Source organism: Oncorhynchus gorbuscha, linkage group LG01, assembly GCF_021184085.1.
Source record: "Oncorhynchus gorbuscha isolate QuinsamMale2020 ecotype Even-year linkage group LG01, OgorEven_v1.0, whole genome shotgun sequence".
Lineage (NCBI taxonomy): Eukaryota > Metazoa > Chordata > Actinopteri > Salmoniformes > Salmonidae > Oncorhynchus > Oncorhynchus gorbuscha.
In genome coordinates this window covers 19,706,744-19,730,681 of record NC_060173.1, presented here as the reverse complement: position 1 = coordinate 19,730,681, position 23,938 = coordinate 19,706,744, and the positions used below count along the sequence as shown (strand labels likewise).

The 23,938-nt window shown below is 43.9% G+C and overlaps 2 protein-coding genes, 2 non-coding genes and 1 pseudogene across 7 annotated transcripts; 2 read left to right on the top strand and 3 right to left on the bottom strand.

The window, feature by feature from the left end:
• Window positions 1-1,718: 1,718 nt before the first annotated feature.
• Window positions 1,719-5,588, bottom strand: LOC123999510 (uromodulin-like). 2 transcript variants are annotated; one of them, XM_046305410.1, is made up of 9 exons: window positions 5,400-5,588; window positions 5,239-5,305; window positions 5,040-5,147; window positions 4,750-4,958; window positions 4,374-4,531; window positions 3,236-3,478; window positions 2,857-3,031; window positions 2,198-2,303; window positions 1,719-1,874 (listed from the first exon to the last, which is right to left on the bottom strand). In XM_046305410.1, exons 1-9 carry the CDS (start codon window positions 5,421-5,423, stop codon window positions 1,756-1,758), a joined length of 1,209 nt encoding a protein of 402 aa, XP_046161366.1. In that variant the 5' UTR covers window positions 5,424-5,588; the 3' UTR covers window positions 1,719-1,755. The 2 variants fall into 2 exon arrangements, with proteins under 2 accessions (XP_046161366.1, XP_046161448.1); XM_046305492.1 differs by having other exon boundaries at window positions 5,239-5,281; window positions 5,400-5,587.
• Window positions 5,589-8,938: 3,350 nt separating this feature from the next.
• Window positions 8,939-9,009, top strand: trnag-gcc. Its single transcript has one exon. It is a non-coding gene; the product is annotated as a tRNA-Gly (tRNA).
• A 1,637-nt stretch (window positions 9,010-10,646) lies between these two features.
• LOC123999398 (uromodulin-like) lies at window positions 10,647-14,479 on the bottom strand. 2 transcript variants are annotated; one of them, XM_046305207.1, is made up of 9 exons: window positions 14,324-14,479; window positions 14,163-14,229; window positions 13,964-14,071; window positions 13,674-13,882; window positions 13,301-13,458; window positions 12,162-12,404; window positions 11,784-11,958; window positions 11,125-11,230; window positions 10,647-10,802 (listed from the first exon to the last, which is right to left on the bottom strand). In XM_046305207.1, the coding sequence occupies exons 1-9, from the start codon at window positions 14,345-14,347 to the stop codon at window positions 10,684-10,686; spliced, it is 1,209 nt and encodes a 402-aa protein (XP_046161163.1). In that variant the 5' UTR covers window positions 14,348-14,479; the 3' UTR covers window positions 10,647-10,683. The 2 variants fall into 2 exon arrangements, with proteins under 2 accessions (XP_046161163.1, XP_046161248.1); XM_046305292.1 differs by having other exon boundaries at window positions 14,163-14,205; window positions 14,324-14,472.
• A 3,383-nt stretch (window positions 14,480-17,862) lies between these two features.
• Window positions 17,863-17,933, top strand: trnag-gcc. Its single transcript has one exon. It is a non-coding gene; the product is annotated as a tRNA-Gly (tRNA).
• Window positions 17,934-19,566: 1,633 nt separating this feature from the next.
• LOC123999358 lies at window positions 19,567-23,369 on the bottom strand (annotated as a pseudogene). The gene is made up of 9 exons (XR_006832445.1): window positions 23,243-23,369; window positions 23,082-23,124; window positions 22,882-22,989; window positions 22,592-22,800; window positions 22,216-22,373; window positions 21,079-21,321; window positions 20,702-20,875; window positions 20,044-20,149; window positions 19,567-19,722 (listed from the first exon to the last, which is right to left on the bottom strand). The product of XR_006832445.1 is annotated as a uromodulin-like (transcript).
• Window positions 23,370-23,938: the final 569 nt, after the last annotated feature.

The window sequence follows — 23,938 nt, the reverse complement described above, 5'->3', positions numbered from 1 at the left end:
CTACAGTTTTGTGGCACCTTGACTACTGTTTGAAGAGACTGTTTTTACCGGCCAATGCATGTTCCATTTTGAGGCTGGGCTTTTTGTAGACAGGTCAGTGGTGTTTTCAGACCGCGCCAGTGACTGTTTTACTTGTGAACTTGTAAAAGAGTCTTAGGGCTAGAGTGGAAGCCAAATTCCTTTTGGACCTTGTGTACATTTTTACTAACGACATGGCACTGACTTTGAGTAAAGCCATGTATATGCGGATGCCTCTACATTATACACGTCAGCTACTACAGCGACTGAAATGACTGCAACACTCAAAGAGCTGCAGTTAGTTTCAGAGTGGGTAGCAAGGAGTAAGTTAGCCCTAAATATTTATAAAACTAAAAGCATTGTATTTGGAACAAAACACTCACTAAACCCTTAAGCTCAACTAAATCTTGTAATAAGTCACGTTGAAATTGAGCAAGTTGAGATGACTAAACTGTTTGGAGTAACCCGTCATGGTCTCGCCTGCCACGCGGGAGGCCCGGGTTCGATTCCCGGCCAATGCATGTTCCATTTTAGGGCGACAGGTAGTGTTTTCAGACCCCGCCAGTGACTGTCACTTGTAAAAGAGTCTTAGGGCTAGAGCGGAAGCCAAATTCCTTTTGGACCTTGTGTACATTTTTACTAACGACATGCCACTGACTTTGGGTAAAGCCATGTGTATGCGGATGACTCTACACGTCAGCTACTACAGCGACTGAAATGACTGAAAGCATTGTATTTGGAACAAAACACTCACTAAACCCTAAAGCTCAACAAAATCTTGTAATAAGGTCATCTACAAGGCCATGCTAGGTAAAGCTCCGCATTCTCAGTTCACGATGGAAACACCCATCCGTAGCAGGTGTATCTCACTGATCATCCCTAAAGCCAACACCTCATTTGGCCGCCTTTCGTTCCAGTACCCTGCTGCCTGTGACTGGAACGAATTGCAAAAAATATATAGAAAAATCGCTGAAGTTGGAGACTTATCTCCCTCACCAACTTCAAACATCAGCTATCTGAGCAGCTAACCGATCGCTGCAGCTGCACATAGTCTATTGGTAAATAGCCCACCCATTTTCACCTACCTCATCCCCATACTGTTTTTATTTACTTTTCTGCTCTTTTGCACACCAATATCTCTACATGACCATTTATCACTCGTGTTAATCTGCAAAATTGTAATTATTCGCCTACCTCTTGCACACATTGTATATAGACTCCCCTTTTTTCTACTGTGTTGACTTGTTAATTGGTTTACTCCATGTGTAACTGTGTTGTCTGTTCACACTGCTATGCTTTATCTTGGCCAGGTCACAGTTGCAAATGAGAACTTGTTCTCAACTAGCCTACCTGGTTAAATAAATAAGCCACCGCATGCCTCTTGCAGGCTATCCTGGATTACATTGATAGTCCAATAAACTCCCCTCCCCTGGGGATGAATTATAGACCGACCCCTCAGTTGGCTCCTATTGCCATCTGCTGATAACTAAGAATCACTACACTATTTGATCAAATCGAGTGACACTATAATAGGAGTTGGTGTTTGATGAGACCAGTCATGATTTAAACCAGTAACTCATGTTTGAACTTGTTTGTAACCCACAGCCACATTGAACTACAGGGCTGAATGCTCAGTGCTCTGTGGTAAGTCATGTTTATAAAATGTCAAAGGCACAACATTTCTGCAGAGAGAGACTCAATTGTCATAGAAATTATTATTTTTATTCAAGTTGGATGTCAGCGGTTTGCTAGCTGTGACAGTCGTCGGTTTCCTGCCTTAGCGATGGTGATTAGGGCGAGGAGGAAGAGGCCCAGGACCCAGATGCCAGCCACAGGAATCATCAGCAGCAGCAGATCTGGAACAAAGTCAAGACTGTTGAAAACACTCCTCACACCACCCTGCCTCTAGCTGCAACATGAGCCCAGAGGGGTATACTACAATGTAAGATCAATGATTTAGCCAGCTAACGTGCCTAGTCTTACATAACCATTTTGAAAACTGAAAGAATGACTCAACCAAAAACATATACCCATGTTGAGCTTTTGTAGTATAGCCCTCTGGTCTACGTCACAATTGTTTTTTTTTTAAATGCAGGCAAGTAGAGTGAGCAAGGGCAATATTTGAGCCCGGCAAGAATATATTTTCATCTTAATTAGATAACGAAACACAAATCCTTACTAGATTGGGGTCGGTCTGGTATGTCAATCCTGATTGGTCCATATGACAGTAGACCATGAGTTGGGTCTCCACGCACTGCTGCCCTCTTGGTTATAGATTTGCACTCCTGTAGCAGTAAAGCATTAATAAAAGACAATTTTGTATGCCATGCCAACTTCTGAAAAGGCATTTTCTTCATGAATAGAAATAATATTTGAGCATTTTTAACCCCTTTTGTCATCCCAATTTCATTGTATCCAAGTGGTAGTTAGTCTAGTCCCATTGCTGCGACTCCCGTACAGACTGTGGAGATGCGAAGGGGCGAGAGCTGTGCGTCCTCCGAAACACAACTCCGCCGAACCGCACTGCTTCTTGACAATGCTTACTTAACCCGGAAGTCAGCCGCACCAACGTGTCGAAGGAAACACCGTACACCTGGCGACCGTGTCAGTGTGCATTGCGCCTGGCCTGCCACAGGAGTCGCTAGAGCACGATGGGACAAGGACAACCCGGCCAGCCAAACCCTCCCTAACCCGGACAACACTGGGCCAATTGTGCGCCGCCTCATGGGTCTCCAGTTCGCAGCGACTAAACCTGGAATCGAACCAGGATCTGTAGTGACACAGCTAGCACCGCTATGCAGTGCCTTAGCCCGCTGCACCAAAGGCCAGTGAACTTACAGGAATGCAGGGTTCGTCATCGTCCAGGGAGCACAAGCGCACTGCGCAGTGCAGGTACAGGTCATGAGGCTCCACAACAAAGCGGAACATGTCAAAGCTGTACCGGATGGTTGAGGCCTCTCCATTGGCGCCCATTGTCGTATTGAGAAATGTGACAGTTTCGTCATTCACACACCTGTGAGGGGGAGTGTTTTGGGTTGAGTAAATCCAAGACATTCATCAAATTTAACACTATTCTGCCACAATTAGTCGGACATGCCAAATTGACCTCAGCTCAACTGAATTGCTCACAGCATGCTAAATGAGTTGTTCATGCCATGTTTCAAGAGCAGAAGTAGGCGTACATGTTCCCAGGGATAAATGTTGATTGTCCACTCACCCATTGCGCAGCAGGGTGTGAACTGAGCTGTCTGTCTGGTTGGGTTTGGGGGACTGTGTGGCCCAGCATTCATTCACCCTCAAGTGGAAGACGTCCTCCAGCTCCACGACCTTGATCTCCACATACACCCTGTCCCGGAGGTGGATCAGCGGTGAGCTTTGGAACGCCTCTGTGTAGGTGTGATCTGTGAAGAGGGCCATCTCCACCTTGGCATCCAACTCACCCATCCGCATCACAGTCTCACTGAACCAAAACAGCACAGGATTACTGTGAGAGAAATGCTTGTCATATCCACATTACCTGAACCGGAAGAACTCCTGCTTATAAATCAGTGGTTAGTCCGACATTACTCGCTGTCCCAGATGGCGGATAGCGGTTGCTACCTAGGTAGTATTAATAGCCGTTGCTACCTAGGTAGTATTAATAAAGGTAAAAATAAAACAAATTAAGGGTAAGCAAAATATTCACTCACTAAGTGAATATTCCTCAATGCCCCACTTGAAAGCCCCAACTGTCTTCTAAAAGTTCACGGCTAGGTGCAGGTGGTTAAAGTCAATACATTATCCTCAAGGAAGTAATGCAACAACGGTGTATGCCACCATCTTCCCCATTTCAAATCTTCTCCCATTGAGACAGACAAGTAAGTGTCATTCAACACAGCTTTATTTCTGAGTCACACTCATGACATGCAGCACTTGTGGACACCCACCTGTCTCAATCAATGAGAATAATTGAGATCAAGATTGCGTCACATGGCAAAAGTGAAATAAACAGCATTTTCTCAATTCCAACCAACCACCTACAACTAGCCATGGAGGGTTACAAAACAGTGGTGGCTTTCACAAAGGGAATTGAGAAATAATAACCAAGATTAGTATAACATTTACCTTTAACACCATCAACAGCTGGAACATCAGTAATGTCAGACTAGCAAGAATAACTCCTGGACCTATTGTATAGGCTCAAACTAGAGCCCAGAATTGTTCCTGGAGAGGAAACCCGAGTATCAAATAATAAGGCAATGTGACAAATTGCATCTCAAGTGAGTCGACCTGTTAGGTCGTTCCAGTAATAGACCAAGACAAACTTCAAGTACATTAAGTTGTGATCAAAACAATTTTTAGAGAGTGGGCCTTACCTAGAGAAGGGGATGATGGGGTACGGCAAACTGACAGTGCGGATGTATGGGTAGATACACGTGTACTCAATTTTTATCATTGGGTCTCTTATTATATTTCCATAGACTTGAGGGGCCGACATGAGAGTTAAGGCGTATGCAATGTGAGTGATGTTTTTCTGTTGTAAAAAGAGAGAGCACAATGCCAGTAAAAACAAACTTCCAGCTTCATAAATAAGTCACCACTTGGACTTGCTGCGATAACAAGGGTAAAAACCTCTGCCCTCAAAATCGGCACATGACAACTATAGATCAGTGTGTTGAGCCTTGAGATTAGGCCTTTTCTGAGACAGGATTAACAAAGGATAATATGAAGTGTGGGATGAATCATACTTACCTCCAGTGGTTTACCGCCACAGGAAACATACTGATCCTTTGATATCCGCACAATGTAGTATGGGACATCAGACATGACCTCCTTTTGGGCACGACAAGACTCATTCTTCAAGTGCAGAGATTCCATAGGTACTTTGTAGTACTGGAAAAAGTCCTCATTCACCATGATAGTAATGTAGTCTTTGCCACACATGACATTGATGGTAGCAACTAAAATAAATTAAAACACAGTTTTAGAACAAATTCCAATAGAACTATTGTAGTTATTCTGGTCTATCAAAATGTTTAAACCTTTGTCACACAGGTCTCCATAGTAGCCAACAGCACATTTGCAGTTGCTTTTGTCGAGGGACAGCAAACACTTGGTTGTGTCAGTGCAGTGTGTGACAGTGCATATTCCTGAGAGAAAACATGACATCAATGGAGGCCACTCATGAAATTATCAAGTAAATACTGCAAGCTATAGAAATCAGACAAATGTGTTTCTCACCAAGGACACGGTCACAGCAGAAAATGACGAGGACCAAAAATACCTGGTAAATTCCACAGCAATTAACCTACATGACATTTAACAGGTTTAATTAATTTTCTACATTGTAGTTTCTAAACGTGTCCTTTTGTTTCAATACAAGCATAACAGTATCTACACACCTTCAAGTTGAATTTGAGCGCCATTGGTTATTTGCAATCTGTTCCCAAAATATATATTTATTTTTGTACTGACTTGAATTACTGGAAGGTCAAAGTAACATAGCCCTGTCTGAAGAATACAAAAAAAAACGTAGCCTTATATACTCAACAGATCGAAAGCCCTGGAGCTGTAATTACCATAGACCTAGGTGATTACCTGAATGTAAAACACCTGTTTATTTATATCTGAGCAATAAGCCTACCCCCAGTCACACACCTTAATTTCCCTCGGAGTGCCCCAACTTCCTTCGAGTAACCTCATTGGCCAAGCACAGAAATGAAGTCACCCCATCTTTCCCAGCCTATCAGCAACCTAATTGCAGCAGTCAATTGCAGAACCCCTCCTATCCAGAAAAACAAACATTGCAGGGAGAGACATGGCTTAATAGAGAGGTTGATAATTTAGGGAATTTTAATTTCACAATGTTCGTCTCAATTCTTTTATGGTCTTCCAATGGAGATGGCCTAGGCCTACTAGTCGGACGGGCCGCCCTCAGGTGGTGAGGGTAGATAGGAACACTTATGTGAGAATGGTGTTCATTGACTACAGCTCAGCGTTCAACACCATAGTACCCTCAAAGCTCATCACTAAGCTAAGGACCCTGGGACTAAACACCTCCCTCTGCAACTGGATCCTGGACTTCCTGACGGGCCGCCCCCAGGTGGTGAGGGTAGGTAGCAACACATCTGCCATGCTGATCCTCAACACAGCTCCGCAGGGGTGTGTGCTCAGTCCCCTCCTGTACTCCCTGTTCACCCATGACTGCATGGCCAGGCACGACTCCAATACCATCATTAAGTTTGCAGATGACACAACAGTGTCTGATCACCGGCAACGACGAGACAGCATATAGGGAGGAGGTCCGGAGACCTGGCCGGGTGGTGCCAGAATAACAACCTAACCCTCAACGTAACCAAGACTAAGGAGTTGATTGTGGACTACAGGAAAAGGAGGACCGAGCACGCCCCCATACTCATCGACAGGGCTGTAGTGGAGCAGGTTGAGAGCTTCAAGTTCTTTGGTGTCCACATCAACAACAAACTAGAATGGTCCAAACACACCAAGACAGTTGTGAAGAGGGCACGACAAAGCCTATTCCTCCTCAGGAAACTAAAAGGATTTGGCATGAGTCCTGAGATCCTCAAAAGGTTCTACAGCTGCAACATCGAGAGCATCCTGACTGGTTGAATCACTGCCTGGTATGGCAATTGCTCGGCCTCTGACCTTAAGGCACTACAGAGGGTAGTGCGTACGGCCCATTACATCACTGGGGCTAAGCTGCCTGCCATCCAGGACCTCTACACCAGGCGGTGTCAGAGGAAGGCTATAAAAATGGTCAAAGACCCCAGCCACCCAAGTCATAGACTGTTCTCTCTATACCGCATGGCAAGCGGTACCGGAGTGCCAAGTCTAGTACAAAAAGGCTTCTCAACAGTTTTTACCCCCAAGCCATAAGACTCCTGAACAGGTAATCAAATGTCTACCCGGACTATTTGCATTGTGTGCCCCCACCAACCCCTCTTGTTACGCTGCTGTTACTCAGTTTATCATATATGCATAGTCACTTTAACTATACATTCATGTACATACTACCTCAATTGGGCCGACCATCCAGTGCTCCCGCACATTGGCTAACCGGACTATCTGCATTGTGTAATGGATATTGCTCTTATATGTCATTTCATAATGTAGTTAACCTGTCCGAACTGTATTTGCCAGCTGCTGTCTGGAGCGCACGTGCCAAGACCCCAGTTGCTATATAACAGATTTTGTGACAAAACCATCGATGGAAACCCATTTAACTTGTATTTTTCAAACGTAAAATGGGAATTTAACCACAAAAGTAATTGTTATGTCCACTACACCATCGCTCACAGACTTCTATCCTCAATAAATCCGATTGGTAGAAATGCATTTCTGCTGGGAAATACATTTTTTTTTAAAGCACATTTTAGAATATTCGCATGAAAATATGTCGCAAATTAGATGGAAACCTCGCTAGTGATTACGTGTATTGCACACAAGTGGCATCCAATTTCAAATGTAAACGTGGGGGGGACTATTTTTGAGTTGTCTACTCTAGATAACGTAGTGAAACGTTTCGGTGCGTGTGTCGGCGTTGCCTATGTGAGATGTCAAACCACAGATTTGACAGTGCTTCCATTTATTTGCACGTGCTGTTCAAAACAGATCTCCAGATCGGCGCTTGACTAGCCGCCCTTCTGGGAAGTCATGTGATCCGGGTCGTATGGCTACATGAGCAAGCCTGTTAGGACTAAGCGCTGCATTTTGTCAATAGCTTTCCACGCGCAGATGTAACAGGTTATGCAAATTATAATTTAAAAACCTGATTATTAACCGAGCTGTCAAGTTCCCATTTAACAACTCTGAAAATGGTCACAAACTTTTCGCCTTTGCCTCCAGACGAGCTCTCTGAAAGGAGGAAGGTTGCTGCTCTAGAAAAGCAGCAACCTGATGATGTGAGAGTTTGCCCCGGTGATGCTCAACCGTAAAGCCCTCTGGAGAGCTTTACGGTTGAGGGCGGAGCAGTTGCCCGCCAGGATGCTCTCGATTGTGCATCTGTAGAAGTTTGTGAGACCTGAGCTGCTAATAGTAAGCCTATAGATATATATACATTTTCCTACTCATCTATTACTGCTGCAATGCTTGTTGTAGCACTGAGTGGAAATAGGAAGATGGCACATTTTTATGGCTTATAAAAGTGTTGAATACAAAGTGTTGACAGTGCTGAGTAAGAACTTAAACATGAACTCTTTCATAAAAACAGCAGCTCTTTGCTATATTCATTGACAGTCTCTCTCTAGTCATAGTTTTGAAATCTCACAGTATCAATTTTGCTGTAACTTTCTTTTACGCCTGCTACGTAAAAATCGGACACAACGGAGTTTGAGAAATTCCTTGTTCCATGACAATGGTGTTTTTCTGTTTTTAGTTTAGAGTGGAAGCCAAATTCCTTTTGGACCTTGTGTACATTTTTACTAACGACATGGCACTGACTTTGAGTAAAGCCATGTGTATGCGGATGACTCTACATTATACACGTCAGCTACTACAGCGACTGAAATGACTGAAAGCATTGTATTTGGAACAAAACACTCACTAAACCCTAAAGCTCAACTAAATCTTGTAATAAGTCACGGGGAAACTGAGCAAGTTTAGATGACTAAACTGCTTGGAGTAACCCTAGATTGTAAACTGTCATGGTCAAAACATATTGACGCAGTAGTAGCTAAGACAGGGAGAAGTCTGTCTATAATAAAGCGATGCTCTACCTTCTTAACAACACTATCAACAAGGCAGGTCCTACAGTTTTGTGGCACCTTGACTACTGTTTGAAGAGACTGTTTTACCGGAAAATCGGGCACAACGGGAGTTTGAGAAATTCCTTGTTCCCTGACAATGGTGTTCTTCTGTTTTTAGTCACTCCACTGTACTCGCATTGTTTGAGGCTGGGAACCACTTTTTGTAGTCTATCTAAGCATTGGTGGTTCAGTGGTAGAATTCTCGCCTGCCACGCGGGAGGCCCGGGTTCGATTCCCGGCCAATGCATGTTCCATTTTAGGGCGACAGGTAGTGTTTTCAGACCGCGCCAGTGACTGTTACTTGTAAAAGAGTCTTAGGGCTAGAGTGGAAGCCAAATTCCTTTTGGACCTTGTGTACATTTTTACTAACGACATGGCACTGACTTTGAGTAAAGCCATGTATATGCGGATGCCTCTACATTATACACGTCAGCTACTACAGCGACTGAAATGACTGCAACACTCAAAGAGCTGCAGTTAGTTTCAGAGTGGGTAGCAAGGAGTAAGTTAGCCCTAAATATTTATAAAACTAAAAGCATTGTATTTGGAACAAAACACTCACTAAACCCTTAAGCTCAACTAAATCTTGTAATAAGTCACGTTGAAATTGAGCAAGTTGAGATGACTAAACTGTTTGGAGTAACCCGTCATGGTCTCGCCTGCCACGCGGGAGGCCCGGGTTCGATTCCCGGCCAATGCATGTTCCATTTTAGGGCGACAGGTAGTGTTTTCAGACCCCGCCAGTGACTGTCACTTGTAAAAGAGTCTTAGGGCTAGAGCGGAAGCCAAATTCCTTTTGGACCTTGTGTACATTTTTACTAACGACATGCCACTGACTTTGGGTAAAGCCATGTGTATGCGGATGACTCTACACGTCAGCTACTACAGCGACTGAAATGACTGAAAGCATTGTATTTGGAACAAAACACTCACTAAACCCTAAAGCTCAACTAAATCTTGTAATAAGGTCATCTACAAGGCCATGCTAGGTAAAGCTCCGCATTCTCAGTTCACGATGGAAACACCCATCCGTAGCAGGTGTATCTCACTGATCATCCCTAAAGCCAACACCTCATTTGGCCGCCTTTCGTTCCAGTACTCTGCTGCCTGTGACTGGAACGAATTGCAAAAAAATATATAGAAAAATCGCTGAAGTTGGAGACTTATCTCCCTCACCAACTTCAAACATCAGCTATCTGAGCAGCTAACCGATCGCTGCAGCTGCACATAGTCTATTGGTAAATAGCCCACCCATTTTCACCTACCTCATCCCCATACTGTTTTTATTTACTTTTCTGCTCTTTTGCACACCAATATCTCTACATGACCATTTATCACTCGTGTTAATCTGCAAAATTGTAATTATTCGCCTACCTCTTGCACACATTGTATATAGACTCCCCTTTTTTTCTACTGTGTTGACTTGTTAATTGGTTTACTCCATGTGTAACTCTGTGTTGTCTGTTCACACTGCTATGCTTTATCTTGGCCAGGTCACAGTTGCAAATGAGAACTTGTTCTCAACTAGCCTACCTGGTTAAATAAATAAGCCACCGCATGCCTCTTGCAGGCTATCCTGGATTACATTGATAGTCCAATAAACTCCCCTCCCCCTGGGGATGAATTATAGACCGACCCCTCAGTTGGCTCCTATTGCCATCTGCTGATAACTAAGAATCACTACACTATTTGATCAAATCGAGTGACACTATAATAGGAGTTGGTGTTTGATGAGACCAGTCATGATTTAAACCAGTAACTCATGTTTGAACTTGTTTGTAACCCACAGCCACATTGAACTACAGGGCTGAATGCTCAGTGCTCTGTGGTAAGTCATGTTTATAAAATGTCAAAGGCACAACATTTCTGCAGAGAGAGACTCAATTGTCATAGAAATTATTATTTTTATTCAAGTTGGATGTCAGCGGTTTGCTAGCTGTGACAGTCGTCGGTTTCCTGCCTTAGCGATGGTGATTAGGGCGAGGAGGAAGAGGCCCAGGACCCAGATGCCAGCCACAGGAATCATCAGCAGCAGCAGATCTGGAACAAAGTCAAGACTGTTGAAAACACCTCACACCACCCTGCCTCTAGCTGCAACATGAGCCCAGAGGGGTATACTACAATGTAAGATCAATGATTTAGCCAGCTAACGTGCCTAGTCTTACATAACCATTTTGAAAACTGAAAGAATGACTCAACCAAAAACATATACCCATGTTGAGCTTTTGTAGTATAGCCCTCTGGTCTACGTCACAATTGTTTTTTTTTTTAAATGCAGGCAAGTAGAGTGAGCAAGGGCAATATTTGAGCCCGGCAAGAATATATTTTCATCTTAATTAGATAACGAAACACAAATCCTTACTAGATTGGGGTCGGTCTGGTATGTCAATCCTGATTGGTCCATATGACAGTAGACCATGAGTTGGGTCTCCACGCACTGCTGCCCTCTTGGTTATAGATTTGCACTCCTGTAGCAGTAAAGCATTAATAAAAGACAATTTTGTATGCCATGCCAACTTCTGAAAAGGCATTTTCTTCATGAATAGAAATAATATTTGAGCATTTTTAACCCCTTTTGTCATCCCAATTTCATTGTATCCAAGTGGTAGTTAGTCTAGTCCCATTGCTGCGACTCCCGTACAGACTGTGGAGATGCGAAGGGCGAGAGCTGTGCGTCCTCCGAAACACAACTCCGCCGAACCGCACTGCTTCTTGACAATGCTTACTTAACCCGGAAGTCAGCCGCACCAACGTGTCGAAGGAAACACCGTACACCTGGCGACCGTGTCAGTGTGCATTGCGCCTGGCCTGCCACAGGAGTCGCTAGAGCACGATGGGACAAGGACAACCCGGCCAGCCAAACCCTCCCCTAACCCGGACAACACTGGGCCAATTGTGCGCCGCCTCATGGGTCTCCAGTTCGCAGCGACTAAACCTGGAATCGAACCAGGATCTGTAGTGACACAGCTAGCACCGCTATGCAGTGCCTTAGCCCGCTGCACCAAAGGCCAGTGAACTTACAGGAATGCAGGGTTCGTCATCGTCCAGGGAGCACAAGCGCACTGCGCAGTGCAGGTACAGGTCATGAGGCTCCACAACAAAGCGGAACATGTCAAAGCTGTACCGGATGGTTGAGGCCTCTCCATTGGCGCCCATTGTCGTATTGAGAAATGTGACAGTTTCGTCATTCACACACCTGTGAGGGGAGTGTTTTGGGTTGAGTAAATCCAAGACATTCATCAAATTTAACACTATTCTGCCACAATTAGTCGGACATGCCAAATTGACCTCAGCTCAACTGAATTGCTCACAGCATGCTAAATGAGTTGTTCATGCCATGTTTCAAGAGCAGAAGTAGGCGTACATGTTCCCAGGGATAAATGTTGATTGTCCACTCACCCATTGCGCAGCAGGGTGTGAACTGAGCTGTCTGTCTGGTTGGGTTTGGGGGACTGTGTGGCCCAGCATTCATTCACCCTCAAGTGGAAGACGTCCTCCAGCTCCACGACCTTGATCTCCACATACACCCTGTCCCGGAGGTGGATCAGCGGTGAGCTTTGGAACGCCTCTGTGTAGGTGTGATCTGTGAAGAGGGCCATCTCCACCTTGGCATCCAACTCACCCATCCGCATCACAGTCTCACTGAACCAAAACAGCACAGGATTACTGTGAGAGAAATGCTTGTCATATCCACATTACCTGAACCGGAAGAACTCCTGCTTATAAATCAGTGGTTAGTCCGACATTACTCGCTGTCCCAGATGGCGGATAGCGGTTGCTACCTAGGTAGTATTAATAGCCGTTGCTACCTAGGTAGTATTAATAAAGGTAAAAATAAAACAAATTAAGGGTAAGCAAAATATTCACTCACTAAGTGAATATTCCTCAATGCCCCACTTGAAAGCCCCAACTGTCTTCTAAAAGTTCACGGCTAGGTGCAGGTGGTTAAAGTCAATACATTATCCTCAAGGAAGTAATGCAACAACGGTGTATGCCACCATCTTCCCCATTTCAAATCTTCTCCCATTGAGACAGACAAGTAAGTGTCATTCAACACAGCTTTATTTCTGAGTCACACTCATGACATGCAGCACTTGTGGACACCCACCTGTCTCAATCAATGAGAATAATTGAGATCAAGATTGCGTCACATGGCAAAAAGTGAAATAAACAGCATTTTCTCAATTCCAACCAACCACCTACAACTAGCCATGGAGGGTTACAAAACAGTGGTGGCTTTCACAAAGGGAATTGAGAAATAATAACCAAGATTAGTATAACATTTACCTTTAACACCATCAACAGCTGGAACATCAGTAATGTCAGACTAGCAAGAATAACTCCTGGACCTATTGTATAGGCTCAAACTAGAGCCCAGAATTGTTCCTGGAGAGGAAACCCGAGTATCAAATAATAAGGCAATGTGACAAATTGCATCTCAAGTGAGTCGACCTGTTAGGTCGTTCCAGTAATAGACCAAGACAAACTTCAAGTACATTAAGTTGTGATCAAAACAATTTTTAGAGAGTGGGCCTTACCTAGAGAAGGGGATGATGGGGTACGGCAAACTGACAGTGCGGATGTATGGGTAGATACACGTGTACTCAATTTTTATCATTGGGTCTCTTATTATATTTCCATAGACTTGAGGGGCCGACATGAGAGTTAAGGCGTATGCAATGTGAGTGATGTTTTTCTGTTGTAAAAGAGAGAGCACAATGCCAGTAAAAACAAACTTCCAGCTTCATAAATAAGTCACCACTTGGACTTGCTGCGATAACAAGGGTAAACCTCTGCCCTCAAAATCGGCACATGACAACTATAGATCAGTGTGTTGAGCCTTGAGATTAGGCCTTTTCTGAGACAGGATTAACAAAGGATAATATGAAGTGTGGGATGAATCATACTTACCTCCAGTGGTTTACCGCCACAGGAAACATACTGATCCTTTGATATCCGCACAATGTAGTATGGGACATCAGACATGACCTCCTTTTGGGCACGACAAGACTCATTCTTCAAGTGCAGAGATTCCATAGGTACTTTGTAGTACTGGAAAAAGTCCTCATTCACCATGATAGTAATGTAGTCTTTGCCACACATGACATTGATGGTAGCAACTAAAATAAATTAAAACACAGTTTTAGAACAAATTCCAATAGAACTATTGTAGTTATTCTGGTCTATCAAAATGTTTAAACCTTTGTCACACAGGTCTCCATAGTAGCCAACAGCACATTTGCAGTTGCTTTTGTCGAGGGACAGCAAACACTTGGTTGTGTCAGTGCAGTGTGTGACAGTGCATATTCCTGAGAGAAAACATGACATCAATGGAGGCCACTCATGAAATTATCAAGTAAATACTGCAAGCTATAGAAATCAGACAAATGTGTTTCTCACCAAGGACACGGTCACAGCAGAAAATGACGAGGACCAAAAATACCTGGTAAATTCCACAGCAATTAACCTACATGACATTTAACAGGTTTAATTAATTTTCTACATTGTAGTTTCTAAACGTGTCCTTTTGTTTCAATACAAGCATAACAGTATCTACACACCTTCAAGTTGAATTTGAGCGCCATTGGTTATTTGCAATCTGTTCCCAAAATATATATTTATTTTTGTACTGACTTGAATTACTGGAAGGTCAAAGTAACATAGCCCTGTCTGAAGAATACAAAAAAAAAACGTAGCCTTATATACTCAACAGATCGAAAGCCCTGGAGCTGTAATTACCATAGACCTAGGTGATTACCTGAATGTAAAACACCTGTTTATTTATATCTGAGCAATAAGCCTACCCCCAGTCACACACCTTAATTTCCCTCGGAGTGCCCCAACTTCCTTCGAGTAACCTCATTGGCCAAGCACAGAAATGAAGTCACCCCATCTTTCCCAGCCTATCAGCAACCTAATTGCAGCAGTCAATTGCAGAACCCCTCCTATCCAGAAAAACAAACATTGCAGGGAGAGACATGGCTTAATAGAGAGGTTGATAATTTAGGGAATTTTAATTTCACAATGTTCGTCTCAATTCTTTTATGGTCTTCCAATGGAGATGGCCTAGGCCTACTAGTCGGACGGGCCGCCCTCAGGTGGTGAGGGTAGATAGGAACACTTATGTGAGAATGGTGTTCATTGACTACAGCTCAGCGTTCAACACCATAGTACCCTCAAAGCTCATCACTAAGCTAAGGACCCTGGGACTAAACACCTCCCTCTGCAACTGGATCCTGGACTTCCTGACGGGCCGCCCCCAGGTGGTGAGGGTAGGTAGCAACACATCTGCCATGCTGATCCTCAACACAGCTCCGCAGGGGTGTGTGCTCAGTCCCCTCCTGTACTCCCTGTTCACCCATGACTGCATGGCCAGGCACGACTCCAATACCATCATTAAGTTTGCAGATGACACAACAGTGTCTGATCACCGGCAACGACGAGACAGCATATAGGGAGGAGGTCCGGAGACCTGGCCGGGTGGTGCCAGAATAACAACCTAACCCTCAACGTAACCAAGACTAAGGAGTTGATTGTGGACTACAGGAAAAGGAGGACCGAGCACGCCCCCATACTCATCGACAGGGCTGTAGTGGAGCAGGTTGAGAGCTTCAAGTTCTTTGGTGTCCACATCAACAACAAACTAGAATGGTCCAAACACACCAAGACAGTTGTGAAGAGGGCACGACAAAGCCTATTCCTCCTCAGGAAACTAAAAGGATTTGGCATGAGTCCTGAGATCCTCAAAAGGTTCTACAGCTGCAACATCGAGAGCATCCTGACTGGTTGAATCACTGCCTGGTATGGCAATTGCTCGGCCTCTGACCTTAAGGCACTACAGAGGGTAGTGCGTACGGCCCATTACATCACTGGGGCTAAGCTGCCTGCCATCCAGGACCTCTACACCAGGCGGTGTCAGAGGAAGGCTATAAAAATGGTCAAAGACCCCAGCCACCCAAGTCATAGACTGTTCTCTCTATACCGCATGGCAAGCGGTACCGGAGTGCCAAGTCTAGTACAAAAAGGCTTCTCAACAGTTTTTACCCCCAAGCCATAAGACTCCTGAACAGGTAATCAAATGTCTACCCGGACTATTTGCATTGTGTGCCCCCACCAACCCCTCTTGTTACGCTGCTGTTACTCAGTTTATCATATATGCATAGTCACTTTAACTATACATTCATGTACATACTACCTCAATTGGGCCGACCATCCAGTGCTCCCGCACATTGGCTAACCGGACTATCTGCATTGTGTAATGGATATTGCTCTTATATGTCATTTCATAATGTAGTTAACCTGTCTGAACTGTATTTGCCAGCTGCTGTCTGGAGCGCACGTGCCAAGACCCCAGTTGCTATATAACAGATTTTGTGACAAAACCATCGATGGAAACCCATTTAACTTGTATTTTTCAAACGTAAAATGGGAATTTAACCACAAAAGTAATTGTTATGTCCACTACACCATCGCTCACAGACTTCTATCCTCAATAAATCCGATTGGTAGAAATGCATTTCTGCTGGGAAATACAATTTTTTTAAAGCACATTTTAGAATATTCGCATGAAAATATGTCGCAAATTAGATGGAAACCTCGCTAGTGATTACGTGTATTGCACACAAGTGGCATCCAATTTCAAATGTAAACGTGGGGGGACTATTTTTGAGTTGTCTACTCTAGATAACGTAGTGAAACGTTTCGGTGCGTGTGTCGGCGTTGCCTATGTGAGATGTCAAACCACAGATTTGACAGTGCTTCCATTTATTTGCACGTGCTGTTCAAAACAGATCTCCAGATCGGCGCTTGACTAGCCGCCCTTCTGGGAAGTCATGTGATCCGGGTCGTATGGCTACATGAGCAAGCCTGTTAGGACTAAGCGCTGCATTTTGTCAATAGCTTTCCACGCGCAGATGTAACAGGTTATGCAAATTATAATTTAAAAACCTGATTATTAACCGAGCTGTCAAGTTCCCATTTAACAACTCTGAAAATGGTCACAAACTTTTCGCCTTTGCCTCCAGACGAGCTCTCTGAAAGGAGGAAGGTTGCTGCTCTAGAAAAGCAGCAACCTGATGATGTGAGAGTTTGCCCCCGGTGATGCTCAACCCGTAAAGCCCTCTGGAGAGCTTTACGGTTGAGGGCGGAGCAGTTGCCCGCCAGGATGCTCTCGATTGTGCATCTGTAGAAGTTTGTGAGACCTGAGCTGCTAATAGTAAGCCTATAGATATATATACATTTTCCTACTCATCTATTACTGCTGCAATGCTTGTTGTAGCACTGAGTGGAAATAGGAAGATGGCACATTTTTATGGCTTATAAAAGTGTTGAATACAAAGTGTTGACAGTGCTGAGTAAGAACTTAAACATGAACTCTTTCATAAAAACAGCAGCTCTTTGCTATATTCATTGACAGTCTCTCTCTAGTCATAGTTTTGAAATCTCACAGTATCAATTTTGCTGTAACTTTCTTTTACGCCTGCTACGTAAAAATCGGACACAACGGAGTTTGAGAAATTCCTTGTTCCATGACAATGGTGTTTTTCTGTTTTTAGTTTAGAGTGGAAGCCAAATTCCTTTTGGACCTTGTGTACATTTTTACTAACGACATGGCACTGACTTTGAGTAAAGCCATGTGTATGCGGATGACTCTACATTATACACGTCAGCTACTACAGCGACTGAAATGACTGAAAGCATTGTATTTGGAACAAAACACTCACTAAACCCTAAAGCTCAACTAAATCTTGTAATAAGTCACGGGGAAACTGAGCAAGTTTAGATGACTAAACTGCTTGCAGTAACCCTAGATTGTAAACTGTCATGTTCAAAACATATTGACGCAGTAGTAGCTAAGACAGGGAGAAGTCTGTCTATAATAAAGCGATGCTCTACCTTCTTAACAACACTATCAACAAGGCAGGTCCTACAGTTTTGTGGCACCTTGACTACTGTTTGAAGAGACTGTTTTACCGGAAAATCGGGCACAACGGAGTTTGAGAAATTCCTTGTTCCCTGACAATGGTGTTCTTCTGTTTTTAGTCACTCCACTGTACTCGCATTGTTTGAGGCTGGGAACCACTTTTTGTAGTCTATCTAAGCATTGGTGGTTCAGTGGTAGAATTCTCGCCTGCCACGCGGGAGGCCCGGGTTCGATTCCCGGCCAATGCATGTTCCATTTTAGGGCGACAGGTAGTGTTTTCAGACCGCGCCAGTGACTGTTACTTGTAAAAGAGTCTTAGGGCTAGAGTGGAAGCCAAATTCCTTTTGGACCTTGTGTACATTTTTACTAACGACATGGCACTGACTTTGAGTAAAGCCATGTATATGCGGATGCCTCTACATTATACACGTCAGCTACTACAGCGACTGAAATGACTGCAACACTCAAAGAGCTGCAGTTAGTTTCAGAGTGGGTAGCAAGGAGTAAGTTAGCCCTAAATATTTATAAAACTAAAAGCATTGTATTTGGAACAAAACACTCACTAAACCCTTAAGCTCAACTAAATCTTGTAATAAGTCACGTTGAAATTGAGCAAGTTGAGATGACTAAACTGTTTGGAGTAACCCGTCATGGTCTCGCCTGCCACGCGGGAGGCCCGGGTTCGATTCCCGGCCAATGCATGTTCCATTTTAGGGCGACAGGTAGTGTTTTCAGACCCCGCCAGTGACTGTCACTTGTAAAAGAGTCTTAGGGCTAGAGCGGAAGCCAAATTCCTTTTGGACCTTGTGTACATTTTTACTAACGACATGCCACTGACTTTGGGTAAAGCCATGTGTATGCGGATGACTCTACACGTCAGCTACTACAGCGACTGAAATGACTGAAAGCATTGTATTTGGAACAAAACACTCACTAAACCCTAAAGCTCAACTAAATCTTGTAATAAGGTCATCTACAAGGCCATGCTAGGTAAAGCTCCGCATTCTCAGTTCACGATGGAAACACCCATCCGTAGCAGGTGTATCTCACTGATCATCCCTAAAGCCAACACCTCATTTGGCCGCCTTTCGTTCCAGTACTCTGCTGCCTGTGACTGGAACGAATTGCAAAAATATATAGAAAAATCGCTGAAGTTGGAGACTTATCTCCCTCACCAACTTCAAACATCAGCTATCTGAGCAGCTAACCGATCGCTGCAGCTGCACATAGTCTATTGGTAAATAGCCCACCCATTTTCACCTACCTCATCCCCATACTGTTTTTATTTACTTTTCTGCTCTTTTGCACACCAATATCTCTACATGACCATTTATCACTCGTGTTAATCTGCAAAATTGTAATTATTCGCCTACCTCTTGCACACATTGTATATAGACTCCCCTTTTTTCTACTGTGTTGACTTGTTAATTGGTTTACTCCATGTGTAACTCTGTGTTGTCTGTTCACACTGCTATGCTTTATCTTGGCCAGGTCACAGTTGCAAATGAGAACTTGTTCTCAACTAGCCTACCTGGTTAAATAAATAAGCCACCGCATGCCTCTTGCAGGCTATCCTGGATTACATTGATAGTCCAATAAACTCCCCTCCCCTGGGGATGAATTATAGACCGACCCCTCAGTTGGCTCCTATTGCCATCTGCTGATAACTAAGAATCACTACACTATTTGATCAAATCGAGTGACACTATAATAGGAGTTGGTGTTTGATGAGACCAGTCATGATTTAAACCAGTAACTCATGTTTGAACTTGTTTGTAACCCACAGCCACATTGAACTACAGGGCTGAATGCTCAGTGCTCTGTGGTAAGTCATGTTTATAAAATGTCAAAGGCACAACATTTCTGCAGAGAGAGACTCAATTGTCATAGAAATTATTATTTTTATTCAAGTTGGATGTCAGCGGTTTGCTAGCTGTGACAGTCGTCGGTTTCCTGCCTTAGCGATGGTGATTAGGGCGAGGAGGAAGAGGCCCAGGACCCAGATGCCAGCCACAGGAATCATCAGCAGCAGCAGATCTGGAACAAAGTCAAGACTGTTGAAAACACCTCACACCACCCTGCCTCTAGCTGCAACATGAGCCCAGAGGGGTATACTACAATGTAAGATCAATGATTTAGCCAGCTAACGTGCCTAGTCTTACATAACCATTTTGAAAACTGAAAGAATGACTCAACCAAAAACATATACCCATGTTGAGCTTTTGTAGTATAGCCCTCTGGTCTACGTCACAATTGTTTTTTTTTTAAATGCAGGCAAGTAGAGTGAGCAAGGGCAATATTTGAGCCCGGCAAGAATATATTTTCATCTTAATTAGATAACGAAACACAAATCCTTACTAGATTGGGGTCGGTCTGGTATGTCAATCCTGATTGGTCCATATGACAGTAGACCATGAGTTGGGTCTCCACGCACTGCTGCCCTCTTGGTTATAGATTTGCACTCCTGTAGCAGTAAAGCATTAATAAAAGACAATTTTGTATGCCATGCCAACTTCTGAAAAGGCATTTTCTTCATGAATAGAAATAATATTTGAGCATTTTTAACCCCTTTTGTCATCCCAATTTCATTGTATCCAAGTGGTAGTTAGTCTAGTCCCATTGCTGCGACTCCCGTACAGACTGTGGAGATGCGAAGGGCGAGAGCTGTGCGTCCTCCGAAACACAACTCCGCCGAACCGCACTGCTTCTTGACAATGCTTACTTAACCCGGAAGTCAGCCGCACCAACGTGTCGAAGGAAACACCGTACACCTGGCGACCGTGTCAGTGTGCATTGCGCCTGGCCTGCCACAGGAGTCGCTAGAGCACGATGGGACAAGGACAACCCGGCCAGCCAAACCCTCCCTAACCCGGACAACACTGGGCCAATTGTGCGCCGCCTCATGGGTCTCCAGTTCGCAGCGACTAAACCTGGAATCGAACCAGGATCTGTAGTGACACAGCTAGCACCGCTATGCAGTGCCTTAGCCCGCTGCACCAAAGGCCAGTGAACTTACAGGAATGCAGGGTTCGTCATCGTCCAGGAGCACAAGCGCACTGCGCAGTGCAGGTACAGGTCATGAGGCTCCACAACAAAGCGGAACATGTCAAAGCTGTACCGGATGGTTGAGGCCTCTCCATTGGCGCCCATTGTCGTATTGAGAAATGTGACAGTTTCGTCATTCACACACCTGTGAGGGGAGTGTTTTGGGTTGAGTAAATCCAAGACATTCATCAAATTTAACACTATTCTGCCACAATTAGTCGGACATGCCAAATTGACCTCAGCTCAACTGAATTGCTCACAGCATGCTAAATGAGTTGTTCATGCCATGTTTCAAGAGCAGAAGTAGGCGTACATGTTCCCAGGGATAAATGTTGATTGTCCACTCACCCATTGCGCAGCAGGGTGTGAACTGAGCTGTCTGTCTGGTTGGGTTTGGGGGACTGTGTGGCCCAGCATTCATTCACCCTCAAGTGGAAGACGTCCTCCAGCTCCACGACCTTGATCTCCACATACACCCTGTCCCGGAGGTGGATCAGCGGTGAGCTTTGGAACGCCTCTGTGTAGGTGTGATCTGTGAAGAGGGCCATCTCCACCTTGGCATCCAACTCACCCATCCGCATCACAGTCTCACTGAACCAAAACAGCACAGGATTACTGTGAGAGAAATGCTTGTCATATCCACATTACCTGAACCGGAAGAACTCCTGCTTATAAATCAGTGGTTAGTCCGACATTACTCGCTGTCCCAGATGGCGGATAGCGGTTGCTACCTAGGTAGTATTAATAGCCGTTGCTACCTAGGTAGTATTAATAAAGGTAAAAATAAAACAAATTAAGGGTAAGCAAAATATTCACTCACTAAGTGAATATTCCTCAATGCCCCACTTGAAAGCCCCAACTGTCTTCTAAAAGTTCACGGCTAGGTGCAGGTGGTTAAAGTCAATACATTATCCTCAAGGAAGTAATGCAACAACGGTGTATGCCACCATCTTCCCCATTTCAAATCTTCTCCCATTGAGACAGACAAGTAAGTGTCATTCAACACAGCTTTATTTCTGAGTCACACTCATGACATGCAGCACTTGTGGACACCCACCTGTCTCAATCAATGAGAATAATTGAGATCAAGATTGCGTCACATGGCAAAAGTGAAATAAACAGCATTTTCTCAATTCCAACCAACCACCTACAACTAGCCATGGAGGGTTACAAAACAGTGGTGGCTTTCACAAAGGGAATTGAGAAATAATAACCAAGATTAGTATAACATTTACCTTTAACACCATCAACAGCTGGAACATCAGTAATGTCAGACTAGCAAGAATAACTCCTGGACCTATTGTATAGGCTCAAACTAGAGCCCAGAATTGTTCCTGGAGAGGAAACCCAGTATCAAATAATAAGGCAATGTGACAAATTGCATCTCAAGTGAGTCGACCTGTTAGGTCGTTCCAGTAATAGACCAAGACAAACTTCAAGTACATTAAGTTGTGATCAAAACAATTTTTAGAGAGTGGGCCTTACCTAGAGAAGGGGATGATGGGGTACGGCAAACTGACAGTGCGGATGTATGGGTAGATACACGTGTACTCAATTTTTATCATTGGGTCTCTTATTATATTTCCATAGACTTGAGGGGCCGACATGAGAGTTAAGGCGTATGCAATGTGAGTGATGTTTTTCTGTTGTAAAAAGAGAGAGCACAATGCCAGTAAAAACAAACTTCCAGCTTCATAAATAAGTCACCACTTGGACTTGCTGCGATAACAAGGGTAAAAACCTCTGCCCTCAAAATCGGCACATGACAACTATAGATCAGTGTGTTGAGCCTTGAGATTAGGCCTTTTCTGAGACAGGATTAACAAAGGATAATATGAAGTGTGGGATGAATCATACTTACCTCCAGTGGTTTACCGCCACAGGAAACATACTGATCCTTTGATATCCGCACAATGTAGTATGGGACATCAGACATGACCTCCTTTTGGGCACGACAAGACTCATTCTTCAAGTGCAGAGATTCCATAGGTACTTTGTAGTACTGGAAAAAGTCCTCATTCACCATGATAGTAATGTAGTCTTTGCCACACATGACATTGATGGTAGCAACTAAAATAAATTAAAACACAGTTTTAGAACAAATTCCAATAGAACTATTGTAGTTATTCTGGTCTATCAAAATGTTTAAACCTTTGTCACACAGGTCTCCATAGTAGCCAACAGCACATTTGCAGTTGCTTTTGTCGAGGGACAGCAAACACTTGGTTGTGTCAGTGCAGTGTGTGACAGTGCATATTCCTGAGAGAAAACATGACATCAATGGAGGCCACTCATGAAATTATCAAGTAAATACTCGCAAGCTATAGAAATCAGACAAATGTGTTTCTCACCAAGGACACGGTCACAGCAGAAAATGACGAGGACCAAAAATACCTGGTAAATTCCACAGCAATTAACCTACATGACATTTAACAGGTTTAATTAATTTTCTACATTGTAGTTTCTAAACGTGTCCTTTTGTTTCAATACAAGCATAACAGTATCTACACACCTTCAAGTTGAATTTGAGCGCCATTGGTTATTTGCAATCTGTTCCCAAAATATATATTTATTTTTGTACTGACTTGAATTACTGGAAGGTCAAAGTAACATAGCCCTGTCTGAAGAATACAAAAAAACGTAGCCTTATATACTCAACAGATCGAAAGCCCTGGAGCTGTAATTACCATAGACCTAGGTGATTACCTGAATGTAAAACACCTGTTTATTTATATCTGAGCAATAAGCCTACCCCCAGTCACACACCTTAATTTCCCTCGGAGTGCCCCAACTTCCTTCGAGTAACCTCATTGGCCAAGCACAGAAATGAAGTCACCCCATCTTTCCCAGCCTATCAGCAACCTAATTGCAGCAGTCAATTGCAGAACCCCTCCTATCCAGAAAAACAAACATTGCAGGGAGAGACATGGCTTAATAGAGAGGTTGATAATTTAGGGAATTTTAATTTCACAATGTTCGTCTCAATTCTTTTATGGTCTTCCAATGGAGATGGCCTAGGCCTACTAGTCGGACGGGCCGCCCTCAGGTGGTGAGGGTAGATAGGAACACTTATGTGAGAATGGTGTTCATTGACTACAGCTCAGCGTTCAACACCATAGTACCCTCAAAGCTCATCACTAAGCTAAGGACCCTGGGACTAAACACCTCCCTCTGCAACTGGATCCTGGACTTCCTGACGGGCCGCCCC

Coding starts and splice junctions, on each gene's coding strand:
- LOC123999510 (XM_046305410.1), bottom strand. CDS start 5,423: ATGGCGCTCAAATTCAACTTGAAG. Junction 3,479..4,373: donor CCCATCATCCCCTTCTCTAG/GTAAGGCCCACT, acceptor GTTTTGGTTCAG/TGAGACTGTGATGCGGATGG. Junction 2,304..2,856: donor ATGACGAACCCTGCATTCCT/GTAAGTTCACTG, acceptor TTACTGCTACAG/GAGTGCAAATCTATAACCAA.
- LOC123999398 (XM_046305207.1), bottom strand. CDS start 14,347: ATGGCGCTCAAATTCAACTTGAAG. Junction 14,072..14,162: donor CTGCTGTGACCGTGTCCTTG/GTGAGAAACACA, acceptor GTTTTCTCTCAG/GAATATGCACTGTCACACAC. Junction 10,803..11,124: donor ACCAGACCGACCCCAATCTA/GTAAGGATTTGT, acceptor ACTTTGTTCCAG/ATCTGCTGCTGCTGATGATT.